General features: G+C 51.4%; 3 protein-coding genes across 5 annotated transcripts in view; 1 reads left to right on the plus strand and 2 right to left on the minus strand.

Moving 5' to 3' along the window:
* Positions 1 to 2,028, minus strand: part of WWP2 (WW domain containing E3 ubiquitin protein ligase 2) — a 50,839-nt gene extending 48,811 nt beyond the window's left edge. For both annotated transcript variants that reach the window (XM_067302302.1, XM_067302301.1), the window contains exon 1: positions 1,989 to 2,028. The gene's annotated coding sequence lies outside the window, so the exon portion shown is untranslated. The remainder of the gene's footprint in view (positions 1 to 1,988) is intronic.
* A 152-nt stretch (positions 2,029 to 2,180) lies between these two features.
* Positions 2,181 to 5,436, plus strand: NOB1 (NIN1 (RPN12) binding protein 1 homolog). Its single transcript, XM_067302305.1, has 9 exons — positions 2,181 to 2,282; positions 2,381 to 2,513; positions 2,799 to 2,932; positions 3,008 to 3,079; positions 3,216 to 3,353; positions 3,502 to 3,720; positions 4,117 to 4,214; positions 4,402 to 4,546; positions 4,800 to 5,436. The coding sequence occupies exons 1-9, from the start codon at positions 2,220 to 2,222 to the stop codon at positions 5,067 to 5,069; spliced, it is 1,272 nt and encodes a 423-aa protein (XP_067158406.1). The 5' UTR covers positions 2,181 to 2,219; the 3' UTR covers positions 5,070 to 5,436.
* A 4,140-nt stretch (positions 5,437 to 9,576) lies between these two features.
* The window catches only part of NFAT5 (nuclear factor of activated T cells 5), an 83,020-nt gene continuing 74,776 nt past the window's right edge, over positions 9,577 to 17,820 (minus strand). For both annotated transcript variants that reach the window (XM_067302306.1, XM_067302307.1), the window contains exon 14: positions 9,577 to 16,978. The gene's annotated coding sequence lies outside the window, so the exon portion shown is untranslated. The remainder of the gene's footprint in view (positions 16,979 to 17,820) is intronic.

Consider the following 17,820-nt stretch of genomic DNA (forward strand, 5'->3'; position numbering starts at 1 on the left):
AGAAGCAGAGTCACGTATCACGCGCAAGCACGGGTTGGTTGGTTTGGGCCCAGCGGAGCAGCCTATGGATTCCCGTCATCTTCCCGAGCCTGCAGCCAGCCTTTCTGCACGGCGGGCAGAAGAGCCAGGAGGGACCCGCTGAATGCAGACTAACGCAGCCCTGTGGCAGAGCAGCAGCACCTGCAGTAAACGCCAAGGTCGCAGACCACAGGGGCCTGCCCACGTAAGCACCCGACACAACAGGGCGGACGGAGGCCTCGCTGTTTACTCCCCGGGCAGACGCGAACATGAGAGTCTCAATTCTGTTGCCTAGGGCAGCAGCGAGAGCTCAGGCTGAGTCAAACCTGATCCCCCTCCCAGTCCTGCGAAGCCAAAAGCACGCCTCCCGACCAGCCCTGCCAGCCTCTCCCTCCTACCTCCTCCCCAATCAGAAGCCCTCAGGAAAAAGAAGTACAAAAAGGGGAAAAAGCACATCTCCAGTTCCAGCTCTCTGCTGCACAGGAGTCTCTTTCCTTCCCTGGCCCCTCCGCGCCCAACCGTCGCCCGCTCCTTGTTGCAAAGACTCTCCAAGTGCCTCCATCCTGCTGGAGAAGCCGCCGCAGCAAAGGGCCCCTGGGGCTAGCGCAGCCAGCCAGGCCACCAAACCCAGGCCCTTGCTTTACCTTAGCAGGCGCCGCCAGCTCCTTTTTAAATCTGCTCTTGTAAAACAGGGTCTTCGCTCACTCTCCATCCCCTCCCATGCGCCACCCCAGCACCACCCTGGCTCTATCAGATCGGTGGGTCAAAGCTTGCTAATACACACCTATCCCTTCCCCCTCGCTCCCAACGGGTAAGAATTTACTTATGGAAGGAGGTCTTTTCATGAAACTAATTGCATTTGCTATTATTACAGTTATTCCTACTCCAATTATTCTGCCCACAGATCGCCCTGTCCTTCCCTTAGGATATTGTTATTCTTCGTGTTTGCTGCGAGTCCCCACCTCCGCATTACAGCTTATTTCATTAGCGCCATTAACAAGGACCACAGGAAACGGCCGGGCTCACGCGCCCTTCCGAAGCGGCACCTCCTGCGGCTGCTGTCTGCGATTGGACCCTGGGCTAGACGGACCGCGAGCTCGCCCTGGGGTGCGTTTCCCTCATTAATATCAGTGATCTGACCCCCAAAGTTACCGTCACCCAGGGCTCATTCCCTTCTGGCAGGAGCGCGGATGCCCCTGCCCCCCTCGCAGAGACAGGCGCTGCTTTCGCTCTCCCCACCGGCCGCCCCACGCCAGCCCTTCCCGAGTGAGCTCGCCCCCGGCGCCCGGCAGGCCCCTGCCAGCTCCACCAGAGCTCGGGAGGGCGATTCGGCGGCCGGTAACCGTGTGGAGTTTCCCTTCCTGGCCCGCACCCGTCCCCTCACCAGCCTCGTGCACCGGGGGCTTTCCCCTCCTCACCGACCGACCGGGCCGCAGGCCGTCGCTCGCCTACGGTGACGGCAGATACCCGGGCTGCTGGGCTGTACATCCCTTTTTTTTTTTTTTTTCTTTTTTTTTTATTTAAATCTTCACTTTTTCCCCACTTTCTCCTTTCCCGGTTCCACACCATGGCTCGGTTTCCCCCGCCACGTTAGACGCCTCTCAGCTGCCAAAGCCTCGCTGCTTCGCGGCACTGCCCCCTTCCCGGGGTCGCCTCTCCCCCCCGCGCCGCGGGCTGCCCGGGGGCTCCCCCTTCCCCCCCCCCGCGCCGCGGGAGCGCCGGGCAGCTCTCGCCCCTCCGGAGGCCGCGCGCCTCCAGCTCGGGCCCCTTCGCTGAACAAACGACTCCCCCTTCGCCTCTCACGGCGCCGCCGAGACCCCGGGGGCACCGGAGCGGGCCGCGCCCAGCCAAGCCACCCTCCGCGGAGCGCAGCGGAGCAGCGCCGGGCCGGGCCGGGCCGGGCCGGGCCGGGCCGCCGGGCGGACACATCCCCCCTCCCCGGTCCCGTCCCGTCCCGCCGCCCCCGTTACCGGCGGCCGCTGCGCTCCCACTTCCGGCTCCAGGGACCGCCGTCATGTGACCCGCGCTCGTCACCTGACCCGCGCCGCCCGGAAGCGGGTCACGCGGGCCGGCGGCTGGAGGCCGGCGGCTCCCGGCGTGCCCCGCGCGGACTACAGCTCCCAGGGGGCTGCGGGGCGGGGCGGTACGGGTCGCCGCAGGGGCCAGCGCGATACGGGGCGCCGCGAGGGCCAGCGGGGACCATGGCGCGCGTGGCGCACGTCGTGGCCGACGCCGGCGCCTTCCTCCGCGCGGCGCCGCTGCAGGTAGCGCGCGGGGCCGGGCCGGGCCGGGCCGGGGGGAGCGGGGCGGCGGGGCGGGGCCGGGACGGGCCGGGCCGGGGCTGACGGCTCTGCGCCCGCAGGACATCGCGCAGAGCGTCTACACCGTGCCCGAGGTGGTGGCCGAGATCCGCGACAAGCCGACGCGGCGGCGCCTGGCCGCGCTGCCCTACGAGCTCCGCTTCCGCCGCCCGCGGCCCGACTACGTGCGGCTCGGTGAGCCTGGCCCGGCCCGGCGTCTCCCCCCGCCGGCCACTGCCCCGATCCCGGTGTCTCCCGCCCCCCCCCCCCCCCGATCCCGGTGTTCCCCCCGGCCCCGATCCCGGTGTCTCCCCCCTCCCTTCCCCAAACCAGATCCCGGTTCTCACCGCACCAGGCAACCACTGCCCCTGTCCCCGTCCCGTCCCCCCCTCCGGCCCAGACCACCCCCCCCCCGCCGGCCCAGCCCGGTCCCGACCTGACCCAGTTCCCCCCGCCACCACCCCGGCCATCTGCCCGCAGTGACCGACTTCTCCAAGAAGACCGGCGACTACCCGAGCCTCTCGGCCACCGACCTCCAGGTGCTCGCCCTCACCTACCAGCTGGAGGCTGAGACTGTGGGCCCCGACCGGCTCCGGCGGGAGCCCGAGGACAAGGTAGGGACGGGATGGGGACGCCTGCGGCACCGTGGCAAGGCCCAGCCCCGCTGACCCGCCGCGCTCCCTCCCCAGGTGCGGCTCAGCTCCACCCGGCAGCACCCCGAGGCCCCCCTGCACCTCGCTGGCTTCCACCTGCCCTCCAAGGTAAGGGACGGGGACATGGTGCTCCAGGGTGAGGGATGGGGACAGGGATGGGGCATCCGGGGGACAAGGACGCAGCCCTGCAGAGCCCTCGGGCGGGCAGCAGGCAAGGGACCCCCTGTCCTGTGTCCCGCTGCAGCACAAGCGCCCAGGAAAAGGCCAGCGTCTGCCCAGCCCCGAGAGGAGCCCGGTCCCAGCTGAGAGCCCCGAGTTCAGCTCCTTCCTCTACTGGAGAAACCCCCTGCCCAGCATCGAGGAGGACTTGCAGGAGCTGCTGGTGAGACCCAGAGCGTCCGTGCCCCTCTCTCTGCTTTCTCCCCCAGTTTCTGGCCGGCTTTTCCGGCCTCCTCTGCTGGACACCTCTGCTCAGGCAGCCTGGGCTGGGGGCGCTGTGCAGCCTTGGCTGACCGTCTCTCCCACCCCAGAACGCTCACGCCGTCTCCATTAGCCCAGAGGTGGCTGAGGAGCACCAGAGCTCAGAGAACGGGGACAGTGCTGAGGAGGAGGAAGGCGAGGAGGAGAGCGATGACGAAGGCTGGATAACGCCCAGCAACATTAAGCAGGTCCAGCAGGACACGGGGTACTGTGACACTGCTCCCGCTGGCGTGCAGGTCGGCTGCGTCACCACTGACTTTGCCATGCAGGTGGGTGCTGGCAGCTGCTGTGCGGGCGCAGGCTGCGGCCTCGAGCTCGGCCGATGCCCTGCTGGTGCCGCACCTGCCCCGCTAAGACGGGCGGTTGAAGGGGGCTGGCACCGGTGGCCTGAGGAGCAGATCCCTGGGTTCCTCAAACCTCTGGGCTGGCTAAACCAGCACGCAGACACTCGCCACAGAGGAGCGCGCTGCTGAAGCCCTGGGACAGGATGAGACCAGCTTCGTGACAGCTCCCTTCTTCTTAAAAACAGCTAGTTCTGTCTATAGCAGAGGCCTCTTTTTTTTGCTTTGCTTCTGGAGGCCTCTCGCCGCCTGGATGGTCCGACCCGGGTTGTAGAGCTCGGCGGTCCTAGCTCATGGCGCCCTGTTTCTCCCTCGTCCTTGCAGAACGTGCTGCTGCAGATGGGGCTCCACGTGCTGGCAGTGAACGGCATGCTGATCCGCCAGGCCAGGAGCCACATCCTCCGCTGCCACGGCTGCTTCAAGTAAGTGCTGTGCGTGCAGACAAGCGCTGCTCCTCCCAGCCAGAGCCCTCTGGGGCTGTTCCTGTCCCTTCAGGATGGCTCGGGGCTTTGACCCGGCTCGCGGGGCCGGATGAGCCTTAGCTCACGTGGGCTGAGCATGTATTCCACAGCCCAGGGAGCACTGAATCCCTCTGCCGCTGTCCTGCAGGACAACTTCCGACATGACCAAGGTTTTCTGTCCTCACTGCGGTAACAAGACCCTGAAGAAGGTTGCGGTGAGTGTGAGCGACGACGGGAGCCTCCACTTGCATTTCTCCCGCAACCCCAAGGTGCTGAACCCACGAGGGCTCAGGGTGAGTAGCTGTGTGCGACGCGCCGGCCGGCTGCTGCTGGAACAAGGGCTTTCCCTGCTGCCGCCTGTGAGCTGGTGGGACCAGACAGGCAAGAGTCAAGGCAGAGCTGCAGGCATCCTCCAGACCTCCCACATAACCCAGGGGCTTTCGGGCTTCCTTTACCAAGTTCTTTGCTAGAGGCTAAGCCACTTGTTGAATGGTGAAGCCCCTTTGAGGGAGAGCGAGAGCGTAACAACTTCTGCTCTCTTCACAGTATCCGCTGCCGGCTCCGCAGGGCGGGAAGCACGCGAACAACCCTCACCTGGTAGAAGACCAGCCCTTCCCGCAGCAACGGCTCTCCCGGAAGGCTAGGCAAAAGACCAACGTCTTCGACCCTGACTACATCGCAGGGGTGTCTCCCTTTGCAGAAAACGACATCTACAGCCGTGCAGCCAATCTGCAAATCCGAGACGCGGCCCTGGGCGCTGGCAGGAGGCGCCTGAACCCCAACGCCGTGACAAAGAAGTTTGTAAAGAGGAGATGAACGCAGGCCAAGGCCTTCTCCCGCCTGCGCTGAGGGAAGGGCCGTCGGCCGGGGTGTTACGCACGTTACTGCCCCGTGCCTGAGGCTCTGGAGGATGCGATGTTTCCTTGAACTGCTCCCAAGGCAGCTGCCCCGGGCAGGGGGCTGGGCCTTTCCTTTTAAGCTTCTGTGGATGCACAAAGAGCAGCCAGCGACCAGGGATGATGATAGTTGCATTTCATGAGGCCTCGACCCTGAGCTGTCTGCCAGACCCTGGGCGCTGTGCCGGGGGTTGTTAGCACGGAGCGCAGGGCGTTAGCGTTCCTGCTCGTCTCCCAAGACACCCAGCAAGGGCAGTGTCACCTGCCTCTAATAAAAGCAAAAAGCAGAGTCGTGGTGGCTGCTTCGCCCTAAAGGGGAAGGGTCTGTGGCGCGCGGCTGTGGGAATGGTGGGAGCGAAGCGCGTGGCACAGCCTGGAGCGGCAGGAGCAGCGCTCGGCCCCACTGGAGCCTGGCGGGCTGCCGACTGCCCTGAGCGATTTCCCCGTTCCCCTCCAGCAGCCGTGTCTGCGCTCAGCAGAGGGGAGGCAGCAAGCGGGAGCCGTGTGCGAACACCGCTAATAAACCACGAGCGCTGCAGGTCTGGGGTGGTGCCTCGCTGGACAAAGGCAGCTTTGCTAAAGCCGCTTTCCCAGCCCCCTGGAGCCGCTGCTCCCTCACTGGCATCGCGATCACCCCAGGGCCCCAGCCTTGCCCTCGCCGATACTCGACTAAATACCGCACTGTAGCTGGAGTAAAAGTTTGCATTATCTGGAATTTACAGGACACACCGGATTCCTGGGCGAGGAGTTCAATGCCTGCCCTCAGCCCCTCGCAAAGGCAGGACAAGGGGAGTCGGGGGGTGGGGGGGGAATCCTGGCACCTCGGCGGAGCAGAAACAGGCCTCGAGGGGTGCAGAAACATCCCAGGGACCTGGGTGCCCCCGGGGGTGGTGGTGCTCCTGCAGCATCAGCACCCAGCAGGTGGCACCGCAGCAAAGTCCAGCGCTGACTTTCGGCAAACACAAGTGGGAAACAAACTGGTTCGACACGAGCAGCTCAGCTCCAAGGAGTTTGTGCAGGTGCAATCAACCCCACGGCCCTGGGGCTCAGCTGAAAAGCAGCTTCTGGGACAGGGGTAGCCCTGAGCACCCGAGTCCGGGTGCCCTCAGGCCCTCTGCCACGCCGATTCCAGGGCGATGCTGATGGGAGATGCCAATAAGCCTTTGCTGAGTCCCTGCGGCTGCGCAGCTCGGGGCTGCACCATCGCACATCGTCGCCCTCCCCGCAGCCCTCCCACACCTTAGGAGCTGCCAGTTTGGGCTCCTTTTCGCCTGTCATGGGGAAAAACAGGAAAAAACATGAGTCTGAGGTTTTGATTCCCAGATCTGCCTTCAGTGCGGGATTTGAAGCAGCGGCGCAGGAGCAGGAGCGTTTGCACCTCGCCACCACAGACCAGGTTGGCGAGACCACAGCTGCACCCGAGACCCAGCGCAGGACAACGGCAGCTCTGAACAGCTGCTGCGGTCGGCGATGCTCCCTTCAGGGCACATTTTGGGGGCCAGGAGTAGCCGCGGCCACGCACCGGACCCAGGCTGTGCACCGGGGGCACAGTGCAGCCGGCTGGAGCAGCGTCCCAGGCAGGACGGGAACCACCAGCTCCACGACCGGGGTTGGTCGCCGGTGTTTGCACTTCCAGAGCACCAAAGATGCAGCGCTAACTCCATCCAGCATATTGAAAGAAGCAAAAAATATCCTCCTCACCCCTAGCAAGATCATGGCTGCAGCTGCCTTTCCTGGGATTCTGGGCTCGTCCTGCGCGAGCTGGCGGCAGACCCCGAGGGCCAGCGTTCATCTGGCCGGTGTTGCAAATTCGCGCTAAAGTTTCAGCAGAAAGCCAGCGACCGGAGCCTGTGACAACTCAACGTTGACCTGAGCCACGCGCTCGCTACAACACCCGAGAAGTCCGGCAAAGCTGACGCACCCTGCTCCTGCGGCCTCAGCCACTGCACGAGCTCAGGCCAACCCCGCTCTGCTGCGAGCCCCGTAGCTGCACCCAGCTGCGTAAATACGTCAATACGTCCGTTTAGCCATCTCGGGGCCGGCTTTGCCACCTCGAAGCACAACAGGCTCCCTCTAGTGCTCTCATTCCGGTTTTTGTTCTGGTTACAATTTTCAGAAGGAAGCGACTGTGCGGCTGCCGCCTCCGTCGCGCGGCGGGAGGAAACGCCATGGGGCCGCGTGGGAAACGCGGCGCGCTCGAAGCGCCACAATTTTTCCCCATTGCAGATGGGCACACGCGCAGCGCCGCTGGGACACGGCGTGCTCCCAGCTTGGTAATTACAGTGAAGGAAAGTCCATAACTGCCGGGTGCATAATGAAACACCCGGGTGGCTGCAGACACGCGGAAGCCCCGGACGCCAGGGGAAGGCGGGGGGCAGGGGGTGCTGCCGTGCCTCCAGCAGCATGCAAAATGCATGGGCAGCATCACCGCGTGTAGTAAAGAGACTTGCCTTTCTCCTTCAGGAATATAAGCGGTAAGTCTTTATACTCCTCTTGGACAACTTCTGATTAGATCCAAAATCAAATTGCACCCTCGCGTCAGGAGCATATGCAAAGGCATAGAGACAAAAAAAGAAAAAAAACACAGCAGAAACATGAACAAAACGTTTCCTTCGATCAGCTGGAGGGAGCTGACTGGGAGCTTTCACAGATGAAAAGCAGCTAAAAGGACAAGAGCCAAAGGAGTAACTGTGGTAAGGAGCTGGGCAGCAGCTACAAACATAAACAAATAAATAAATAACATCGGTTCCAAAATTGTGTTAAATGACCTGAAAAGCCCGATTGTCCCAGCTGACGGCAGAAGGAAGCGGAGCGAAGCGGCCAGGCAGGAAGGAGGACGCGAAGGACCCGGCCGCTCTCGGCCCGCCTGCAGCCACGGGCACTTCTTTAACGCAAGGACCTAGGTCCAAGGCAGGGGCGTACAGAAGTTCAGCAGATCCAGGGCAAAAAGTTAAAAACTCTGAACCTTACTTTATTTGGATGTATGATTAAAAAAAAAAAAATCCAAAAAACAAATGCAAAACCAGAACGCCCACTGTCTCCTCCCCAGACAACGCGCACAAATCGGGCTCTCACTCAAAACAGACTTTTGTCTGTCTGCATTTTGAATTTGTCTGGCTTCAGCTTTCATCTGCTGTATTCCTTGTACGTTCTCTACCAGATTAGAGGCCTTCAGTAATTGCTGTTTTGTCCCCGTGAAAGTACTTATATGCTGTAGTTAAACAGATAAATAGCAGTGGATAAGTTAAACGGACTAATCTCCTTAAATCTACTTAAATCTTTCATAATAAAGCACTTTGTCCAGCTCTCAGGATAATTTCAGTGTTTTATCTCTCCCCCCCCCACTGTAATTTTTCAAAACAGCCCCTTGGAAAAAATACGACAGCAGAACTGGACACAGTACTCCAAAATTTACCGTGTCAATGCTTTGTATAAAGCAGTGAAACTACCTATCTGCTCCTACTTGTCTTTGCACGTCCAGGTGCAGAAGGCCCATTTCATCAAGCATCGCAAATAGGAACTCGCGTCCAGTTTGTTTTTAGGTGCTTCTTGCCTTGGAAAACACGCATTCCCTGTTCTAGCTGAAAATTTGTCCTTGAATGATTTTTACTGATTTCAGTGTGTGGCCCAAACTACTCTGTGCACATGCTCAGACCTCCGCCAAATTTTATCCAGCCATTAATTTTCTAGATTTGTAGATCACTGGTGAAAATACTGAGAAATGAAGGACCTAACAGTAACTCCTTACAAAACCTGGCACTGCCGTTTCAGGTTGCCACCCCGTGGACGGCCAGCAAGGGGAACGGGCGCCGGAGCCTCAGCAGCTCCAGCTCGTTTTTAGCACGTTAGCATAAACATGCCGAAGATGCAAATACAAGTGGGATTGCGCCAAAACGCACAGCGGTGGCAGCTTGGGCAGAGTCCGTTCTTCCCCTCTGCTGCGAAAACAGTAACTCCAGTCATCCCAGCTTAATATTCCGGGGTCGCATCCCCCAGGCAGAATAATCCCCCGACTGTCCTGTGGGGCGACTTTCGAATCCTCCCCTAGCACGGATTCCTCGGAGACAGGATCCCGGTTCAAACAGCCTATGAAAACAATTTCCTTCCAAGCTTCGCACTTTGAAGGCTGGGGCCTGGGAGGTAAACTCTGCAGGTTACTTTGGAGAGAGGAGAAGGCCGCAAAGTCGAAGAGAAACATTACAGTTTTTGAAAACGCGCCTGCACGACACAGTGCCTTTTCTTACGTGAGAGCTCCAAGGGGAAGCACCAAAGCCACAGAGCAGTGGGGGCTTCTGTCTTCCCAACGCTTCCCCACCCGGGAGCCATCTGTTTGCCAGATGGGTTTATTCAGCACTCGAGTTTAGTCACCTTCTCCTGGCAGAGAGAAGATGCCTTGAAGAAACATAACAAGAGTTTACACTGCAAAATGAAAACTTTCATTGTTTTATTCTTGACTGCAGCTGTTTACAGAAATATAGTTGCGAGTATACAAATGTCCCAATAGAAGCAAAATATTTTATTTTTTTTTAATATTCAACAAGTTATCACAGGATAGCTAAAAACATAGATGCAAATGAAATATCCCCTCATAGAACAAACTGAAAACACCGGGTATCAGTGCTTTGAAAATCCCAACTACGAAAGCCATATACACAGAAACGCACGGAGGAATATCTGGTGCTACTTTCACATTGCAGGACAACAGAGAAGGCAGCTCAGTGGTTGATCAGTGCACTCCAGAAAAACAGGGCAGAAAGGCAGGTAAACCACCCAAGAACCACGCAGGTATTAACGGAGGTAGAAAGCTCTGATCTGAAGTCGTTTGGAGCTTACCCATTAATAACAGCGAGCTCAAACGTAAAACTTTCAAACCACCTCATTTCAAATAGCATCCAGAATAAAAAAGCTTCGTGTGTACTGTGCGCTTTTAAGCAGGATATTGGAACTTGTTTCCAGACCCGAAATACCCAGAAATGCTACAGTCTTAACAACTGAGGCTTCCGCCTGGCCGCCACGTTATACCAACCTTCAGAGCACCAGCCGACTCCTGCCTGGGCACCCGCGCGCACTGTGACATGCTGGGCCAGATCTTCACCTGATTTACAAAGGGGTAGTTCCAGGGACTAAAAAATGAAGTTAAAGCAATTGAAATTACCCTGACACAGGACCTTGTGCGCATCTGTGAACAATACCAACGTGCACAACCGGGACACTCCACGATGAGCTGTGGCTGGGCATCAGAGCCCGAGTCTGAACCAAGCACTTGCAAGGAGAAGACGGATGGGAACTGCACAGCAAGCGGGGACAGCAGCACACTCCTCACCCCGGGCCAACTGCACTTGGATGTTACAAGGCAATTTCATAAACTGTAATAGCAACAGCTACAGAAGATTTCCATCTCTGGAAGCAATGGAGATCAGGCCTACAAACTGATGGCTGAAAGAAGAAATAAGGGCATTTGCTTTTGGTTTGGGAGAGATGCTTTGATAAAGCCTGTACCAAGATGACAACGCCTGCTGATTAACCTATTTTGCAATTACAGCAGAATACACCTGGTTTGGCAAGAAAAGCCTTGGTGGGCAAAATACATGCTATTGCTTTTAAGATCTGGATTTCTTTTAAAAAGAGTTTAATTTCTTACACTTTTAATTTCTTTCTGTAAGCAATCGGTACAAGTCAGAGCAATGGTCCTCATACCTAGAAAATATCCAAGGAGAAAGCTTCCTAGCTATTGATTTCTTCAATACAAAGTCAGTAAAAAAAATAATGATGTTTTAAAGATGTGTTGCCTTATATCAGAGCAAGAATCAGAGCAAACAGAAAAGGAATGACCTACAAATTGAGTCTCGTCGTCTTGGTTCAAATGCAGCTCAGCTGAGCAGCAGCCTTTGCTACGCAAGAATGATTAATAACCCCCACTGGGAGAGAACTGCTTGTGTCAGTTCAGCTCCCGCTGAGCAACACAAAGCCCCACTATGCTGTTATCTGTACCAGCTGCTAAGGGACTAAGAACAGAAAAGGTCCTGAAAACAGAGTCTTGGCAAGTCAGCCGAGCAGAACTGCCAGAGAAGTACACGGACGCAGAAAGCGGGCGCTCTGGTTGTACTTCCTGAGCCCATCCAGTGGGCAACATCAGACTCTTCTCCGAGGCTGTCAGTTCTACTGTTTTGTTAACATCATATTTGCAATGATTAATAAAAATATATAAAAAAATACAAAAAAGTGTATAGCTGTTTCAAAAAGTCACTTCACTTTAACCCCATGGATTTTAGTGAAGGGCTAAAAAGCAGGGCAAGTTTCTGCAACAACACTACCAACAGCGCCACACATACAGTGCTTACAGGTGTTAATACAGCTATTAATCAGCTACCACAAAAACCTTGGTAAATAACCTCCAACTAAGGAAATTCATTATTTTAGGTTTATAAAAATGTAAATATAGCAGTATTCTATGCATGTGTATACTAATTATTTATATATGTAATAGATATATGATTCTTCTATATACATATAAACAAGCCTGGAATACACAGGCATTGCCTATTTACAAACCTATACAGACCATACGAAAGGAAAAGCCTCTCCCACATAACCCCTCAGAACCCAACACTAAACTGGAGAAGTTTTGCGTGTACGTTTTCACACGAGTTTATCTGCTGCTGCATTTTTCCTTGTATCTGAACAGTGCACGTTGCATTTCAAATAGAGACCCCCCATGCTTGGTGCTTAACTGGCAGGTGGGCACAGAGCAGTGTTCCTCTGCTCGTGCACCCAGGTCACTACCTGCACGTAAACTGGCACAGCTGGTCTGAATACGAACTTCTTGCAATCCACGTCAAAAGACTACGCCAACTTAAAGAGACAAAAGACAAACATCCAAAGCATCTCTGGACCAGTCTCCTTTTAGCTTCTCAAATACTGGAGCTGCCACCATCCCCTCCAGAAAACAAGCAAGCACTTAATTCCTTGAAAATAAATTTTGCTCTTAAGGAGAAGTTACCAGTGATCAATTAACATTTCCCCTCTTCTCACTTTCCACCTACAGCTCATAGCTCAGAGCACCGTAAGCAATCCGTCCCCCTAGTTCTTGCTTCTGTCACTCAGATAAATGTCTATAACCCTTCGCACTCCTCTCCTGTAATTACCCTAAATAGGTAGCTCAATAATTTGTCATACAGATACGTGAGACCCAAAATTGGATAGTACAGCTCTTTACTATTAATGAATGTGCATGTGCATTCATGCACGCACATGCATACACACACTTGGAGGCAATTATTTGTAGCTTTTTATTCCAATAAAAACTTTTTTCATTTTCTTTTAAAATAAATCTTTGCTGCTACTCAACTAGTGCTTTAAATCATGTTCTAAGAGGAATGCAAGCTCCTGACTCATTTGGTACTCTTTCTGAAGACTCTGGAAAGACAGGATGCAAGTGGAAGGTCTCGTCAGAACAAGAAAATTGCAATTTCTTTTGGGGAATTATATCCCAAATCAAAATCACAACAGCAGCTTAAAAATGCTCAACTTTTCTAAGTTAGGGGAATGTCCATGGATAGAGCTGCCCAGGTTCTTAGTACTATCATTGAAACACTGCCAAAGTTACAAAATACTTAAAAGTTCATATTTTATTTTGATTTAAAAATAAAGTAACCACCTTGTCAGTAATTAAAAATAATTACAATAAAATGCTTGGTGATTAAACATTTACTCTGAAACAGCAAGGCTGAAACTATTTCCTGAACTGTTTTTCTGTTAAAGTAACAGCAAAGCACGTGGCTTGAGCAACTGCTGAAAGAGAAGACAGCGAGGAGGCAATTAATGACAAAAAGTGAACTTGCTAGTTAAAACACCGGTAACGACTTCTTGCCAGAGGCGATGGTTAGCTAATAATTTTGTGTATTGTATGTTATTCATATGAACCATTATTTCTTTAAAAACATCTAAGCAGACAAGAGAACGTACGTAGAGGACATGACTGCTGGATAGTAGATAAGTCTCCCTAGATTTTAATCCGTGCTAGCGAATTGCTGTACTGTGTGCCACCACGTACCCCAGCCGCTGCACAGGCAGCGGGCAGGAGGGGCTTCAGAGGCATATAGAGCTGGAGGGTACAACCTACGACAAATACGGATGTTTAGATAATGATTTTTTTTTAAACAACGAGCTCAAACAGCAGAGAAAGACAAGATACAGAAAACCCGTCCTAGCAGCGCAGTTCTACAGTTTTTAATCTTTCACCTAGTAATATTGTCTATAGTTAATTGTCGCTTTGTGGACATACCAAGTTCTCCTTTATAATAACGGAGGAGCTTTAGAGAGACTCCCCCCTCCATATTTTCTAACCTTCACAGCCAAAACGGACCAGACACGACCCCACCATCTCTCAGCTCTGCAGGCAAGCGGTCTAGCTGCTCGTAGCGTAACAGCAGACCAGGGAGCACACGCAGTGGGGTGAATAAGGGGATAAGAAACAAAATGCAGGGTAAGCTCCAACTGTCAGCTGCTTAAATCACACAAGTAAACGTACAGGACTCTGACAAAATGCAGATGTGGCTCATGCTGTTCTTGGGCCTTTCTGCCATGAAATCCTGCAAGTCGTCTTTAAGCTCTTTCCAGGCTCTCAACCTTTCTCGTTAGCCCCTAACAGCTGTCAAGCCCCTGCAAGCAGCAGTTCAAGCACTGATCAACCACTGAGCAATCTCTTCATTCATAAGACAAATACTTTTTGTAACCAAATCACATGTTCGAAGTGTTGTACATTGAAACATTGACCTAAAATGGACAAGATAAATTTAACACAAGAAAGAAAGGTGTTACCAAAAGTGAAAATGTGATAGCACAGCCCTTGTTATAAGCAACCTAAGATATGCACGCAATTCAACCATACCCTCACCCGGGAGCTGTAGCAGTCTTGGTAAAAAGTTATCTGTTGGACACCCAGATTATTGAATGGAGAATTGGTCCCTGGTGACTTGGCACTGACCAACAGCATTTCAAAATACGGATACTTCCCTTCAAAACAACAGAACAACGTGAAGCAGCATACAAGTGAATTTATCATTCCTATTACTTCCTCTGTGTATGAAGGCCCAAGCTGACACCCAATGGCTTGTCCTGGGACTGTGAACTTGCAAGAGTTCGTTTTGGAATTACTGGCTATTGATGTCCACAGCCATCTGGAAGCTGTTTCAATCCATAATTCCCAGTCTTCTACGTATCCTCATAGAGCATTTAGCCAATGCTGAAAGGTTGCTCTTTTCATATCATGAACCATAACGGGATCTTGTTATATATTTTCTGAGCAGGAAAAACAATCACAGGAAGAAAAAGTATGGTTCAGAGTTATAAAGCAGCTCTGGACATTATGAAGCAGGGAATTCTTTCTTTATCATGATTAAAATTTCAAACATTTTAGCATAATTATAAATTAAAAGTTAAAACATAAAGGAGCTAATAATAAAATATTAAATAGACAATGATAGTGAATAAAAGCTGAATGGCTCATTCTGAACGAAACCCATCACTTTATATATGCCTAAATGCCTACGGGTTTCCTTACTAGATCATATTGCTGAGTGACAGACACATCAAAACACACAGTGAAGCTTCCCATAGCCAGTCGGAACAATAAATTGCCTGATGGAATGGCGAGAGATGAACAAGTTATTTATGTTGCAAAAAGTACTTAAATACTCAATAAAGACATAACAAACCCCACCCTACCCCCACTGTTATCAGACGCCACGTTGTGGTAGAACATCAGACAAACTCACAAATTTACCACAAAAATGTGTGGCAAAAAGAATATTTTATATATATGTATATATATAAATTTTTATATTTATGCCAATGTACTCACTCAGTACAAATAGCAAAATAGTATACCATTTCCTAAATACAAAATATAGCTTTCCAAAAAAATGAAACACACATTAGATATAAACCATCCAAAACTTGAACGATTGAAAACTGTATTCAAAATTAAATGACCCAGAGCAGGTCTCTTTCTGAAAAGTTCCCTTCATATCGGCAAGAAGCCTTACTATTGAAAACGTAATTCAATGCCTCTCAATGAGAGAGAGAAAGAGAGAGACAGAAAGAGAAAATGAACGCGACAGACTGACAAACAGGAAAAACCATTAAAACAAACAAAAACTCTACACGGCTCAACTAAGCACACAAGTTAGGGGAAAACGCACAGGAAAACAGACTAGAGAAACTTAAATCCATTTACAGACTATTCTTTGTTACGTAAAATAACAAAAATGAAAAATGACGTGATACCAACTACTCTCTACCAAGGCGTAATAGCCGTCCGTGACGGCTGTTTGGCTCTACCTGCATTAACAGCTTTCTACGTGCAGGAGAAGGAGAAGGAAAGTTTCTGAATGAGGCTGTAGTGAGATATCACCAAACTTTCAGGATAGTTGGAGCACCCAAGAAACGCACATGCCTCACAATACAACTGCATGGTCTGGAGTGGGTGATTTTTACATTCTGTAACGTGTCAATTTTTTGACTTGAAACACGATAATTAGAAGCTCTATGTAGGGGACTGCCAGTAGAAAACACCACTTCAAATCTGCAGGAGCTCGATATGATACAAAGACACAGCAGCTCAGAATGAAGTGAAATTTTCAAGAATGCTTAGAAATGATGTAATTTCCCCCCTATTTGGAATAAAGTTAAGCTGAAGATTTGCATCAGTAACAGTTGGAAAATGACTGGTTAAGGAGGATTCTGGCACTTGGAGGGTGGTGGAAAAATCACTTCTTCTCTCCTTGATTAGTTGTCAAAGCTTCTACTGACTAAGCAATTCAATACCACAAAGGTAGGTGTCATGGATTCCTAAAAGCTGCTTCTGATCTTTAAAGCCAGTAGGATAGTTATATATATATTTTTAAAAACACAATATGAAACTGAGGGAGGGAGAAGGAAAAACATGAAATGAAAGGGAAAAGGCTGCTTTGAGAACGGGTAATGCAGCTGTAACGAGTTCTGACCTAAGCAGTCAGAGCGAGAGACATGAAGGAGATTCCTCAGCCAGGCAGATTGTTCCTTTCGATCTCAAGGTATCTTAGAAGATAGAATTTTAAGAGCATAATTTATTTTGAAAGTTCCCCTTCATTTCTTCATTTTGTTAGAGCCACCAAACTTACTCTATGTACAGTTACATGTAAGAGACAGAGAAAACCGTTAATCACATTCTCAGATGGGAAGAACCCACCTCTGTCTGGCTATCTACAGTAACAAGCAATTCTCTGCTTGGTTATTATATGTATCAGTATTTTCTTTATCACCTACTGCATTTACAGGCCACAGTATTAGCTCTCCCACTCTACTTTAAAATGTGCGATCCCTTTAGTGATTGACAGCTATGCTATGAGTCACAGCTCATGTCACAAGTATCTGACGGTTCTGCTTCATAAGCTTTTCTAGTCAAGAGAGGGGATGCAAAGAAGGAAGAAGAGGGGAAAAAAGAAGTAAACGTGGTAACGTGTACTATCTTCTAACAACAATAATAACTGACCAGATATGCTTTAAATTCAAAGAGAGCCCCGCTGTTAATGAGGTCTAGGAATCTGGTAATAGTACAATTCCATGCCCTAGTAAAACAAAGCATAGCTTTTCAACCATTATTGGCACCAGGAATCTCAAATACTATGGTTATAGCCTTAGGTGCAATACACTGCAGTAGGCCGCGTATGTGCTCTTTAGAGAAGAGGGCCACTTTTTGACAGAAGCAATCAGTTCCACACAGCCTAATCCAGAGTCGCAAGGTCTGAGAGGATCAGGGAAATCATCACCTTTTTCTTCATAGATTTTCTGCAGGAAGAAACAAGCAAGCAAAAATGTTAGACATAACTAACAAAAAGCATCCTCTTTGTTTAGGTAGTTCCTTCATCTTGAAAACACCATTCACAAACAGAAACAAACCATGAGCAAGTAGCAGAATGCAGCACTCCTGCCTAGGACAGCACGAGGAGGATTACTTTCCCTCCACTCCTTTTTTTTAATTCACAACATCATTTAACAATTTAGATTAGAAAATGAAGTGTATCACTTAAGTGAAACTTAAGGGGGATTCAGGATTGCAGAACAGTTTCTAAAGCCGAGTTATACATGCTGGATAATACTAGATTTCAGAGTCCTTCTGTACTTGGCACTTATTTGTAGTCAAAGCCTTTTTCACCCCTCTGAAAAAGGCACCTAAGAGCAGACTGTTTCCTAGCAACAGCTGATTGTGTTAACTCATTTTTAACAGACTCAGCATGTGGCACGCTCACTACCACCATATCACCTAGTTTCCCCTTTACATTACTGTAACCAGGAGGACAACTTCAGAAAAGTACAGATTTGAGGTGTGCTATTTACCCAATAAGCCTTAAGTTTCTAAATACAGTCACACTTCATAACGCTTTTATCTGCCAAGCTGTCAGTAATCTACTCACTCCTGCTTTCTAATAAAGTACCTAGACTGTAGCAGCAGGTGACAAAATATATAGCAATTAAAGAACAAAACCCAACGTCAGCCAACTGTTTCACAGAAATTCTGACCTCTGACTTTAATAACTTCACTCTAACCACTAGTACTATACCCTTAATTCAGCATTACTGACATTTCAGCTGACCTCCTAAGGCACGGTGATACACTCCAAAGTTCAATC

The sequence above is a fragment of the Apteryx mantelli genome, chromosome 10 (assembly GCF_036417845.1).
Source record: "Apteryx mantelli isolate bAptMan1 chromosome 10, bAptMan1.hap1, whole genome shotgun sequence".
In the NCBI taxonomy this organism is placed as follows: Eukaryota; Metazoa; Chordata; class Aves; order Apterygiformes; family Apterygidae; genus Apteryx; species Apteryx mantelli.

Bases quoted from the DNA above. Each gene is read 5' to 3' on its own strand.
- NOB1 (XM_067302305.1), top strand. From the start codon at position 2,220: ATGGCGCGCGTGGCGCACGTCGTGGCCGACGCCGGCGCCTTCCTCCGC. The intron at 2,283-2,380 runs GTAGCGCGCGGG...CTGCGCCCGCAG, and splicing joins TCCGCGCGGCGCCGCTGCAG to GACATCGCGCAGAGCGTCTA. The intron at 3,721-4,116 runs GTGGGTGCTGGC...TCGTCCTTGCAG, and splicing joins CCACTGACTTTGCCATGCAG to AACGTGCTGCTGCAGATGGG.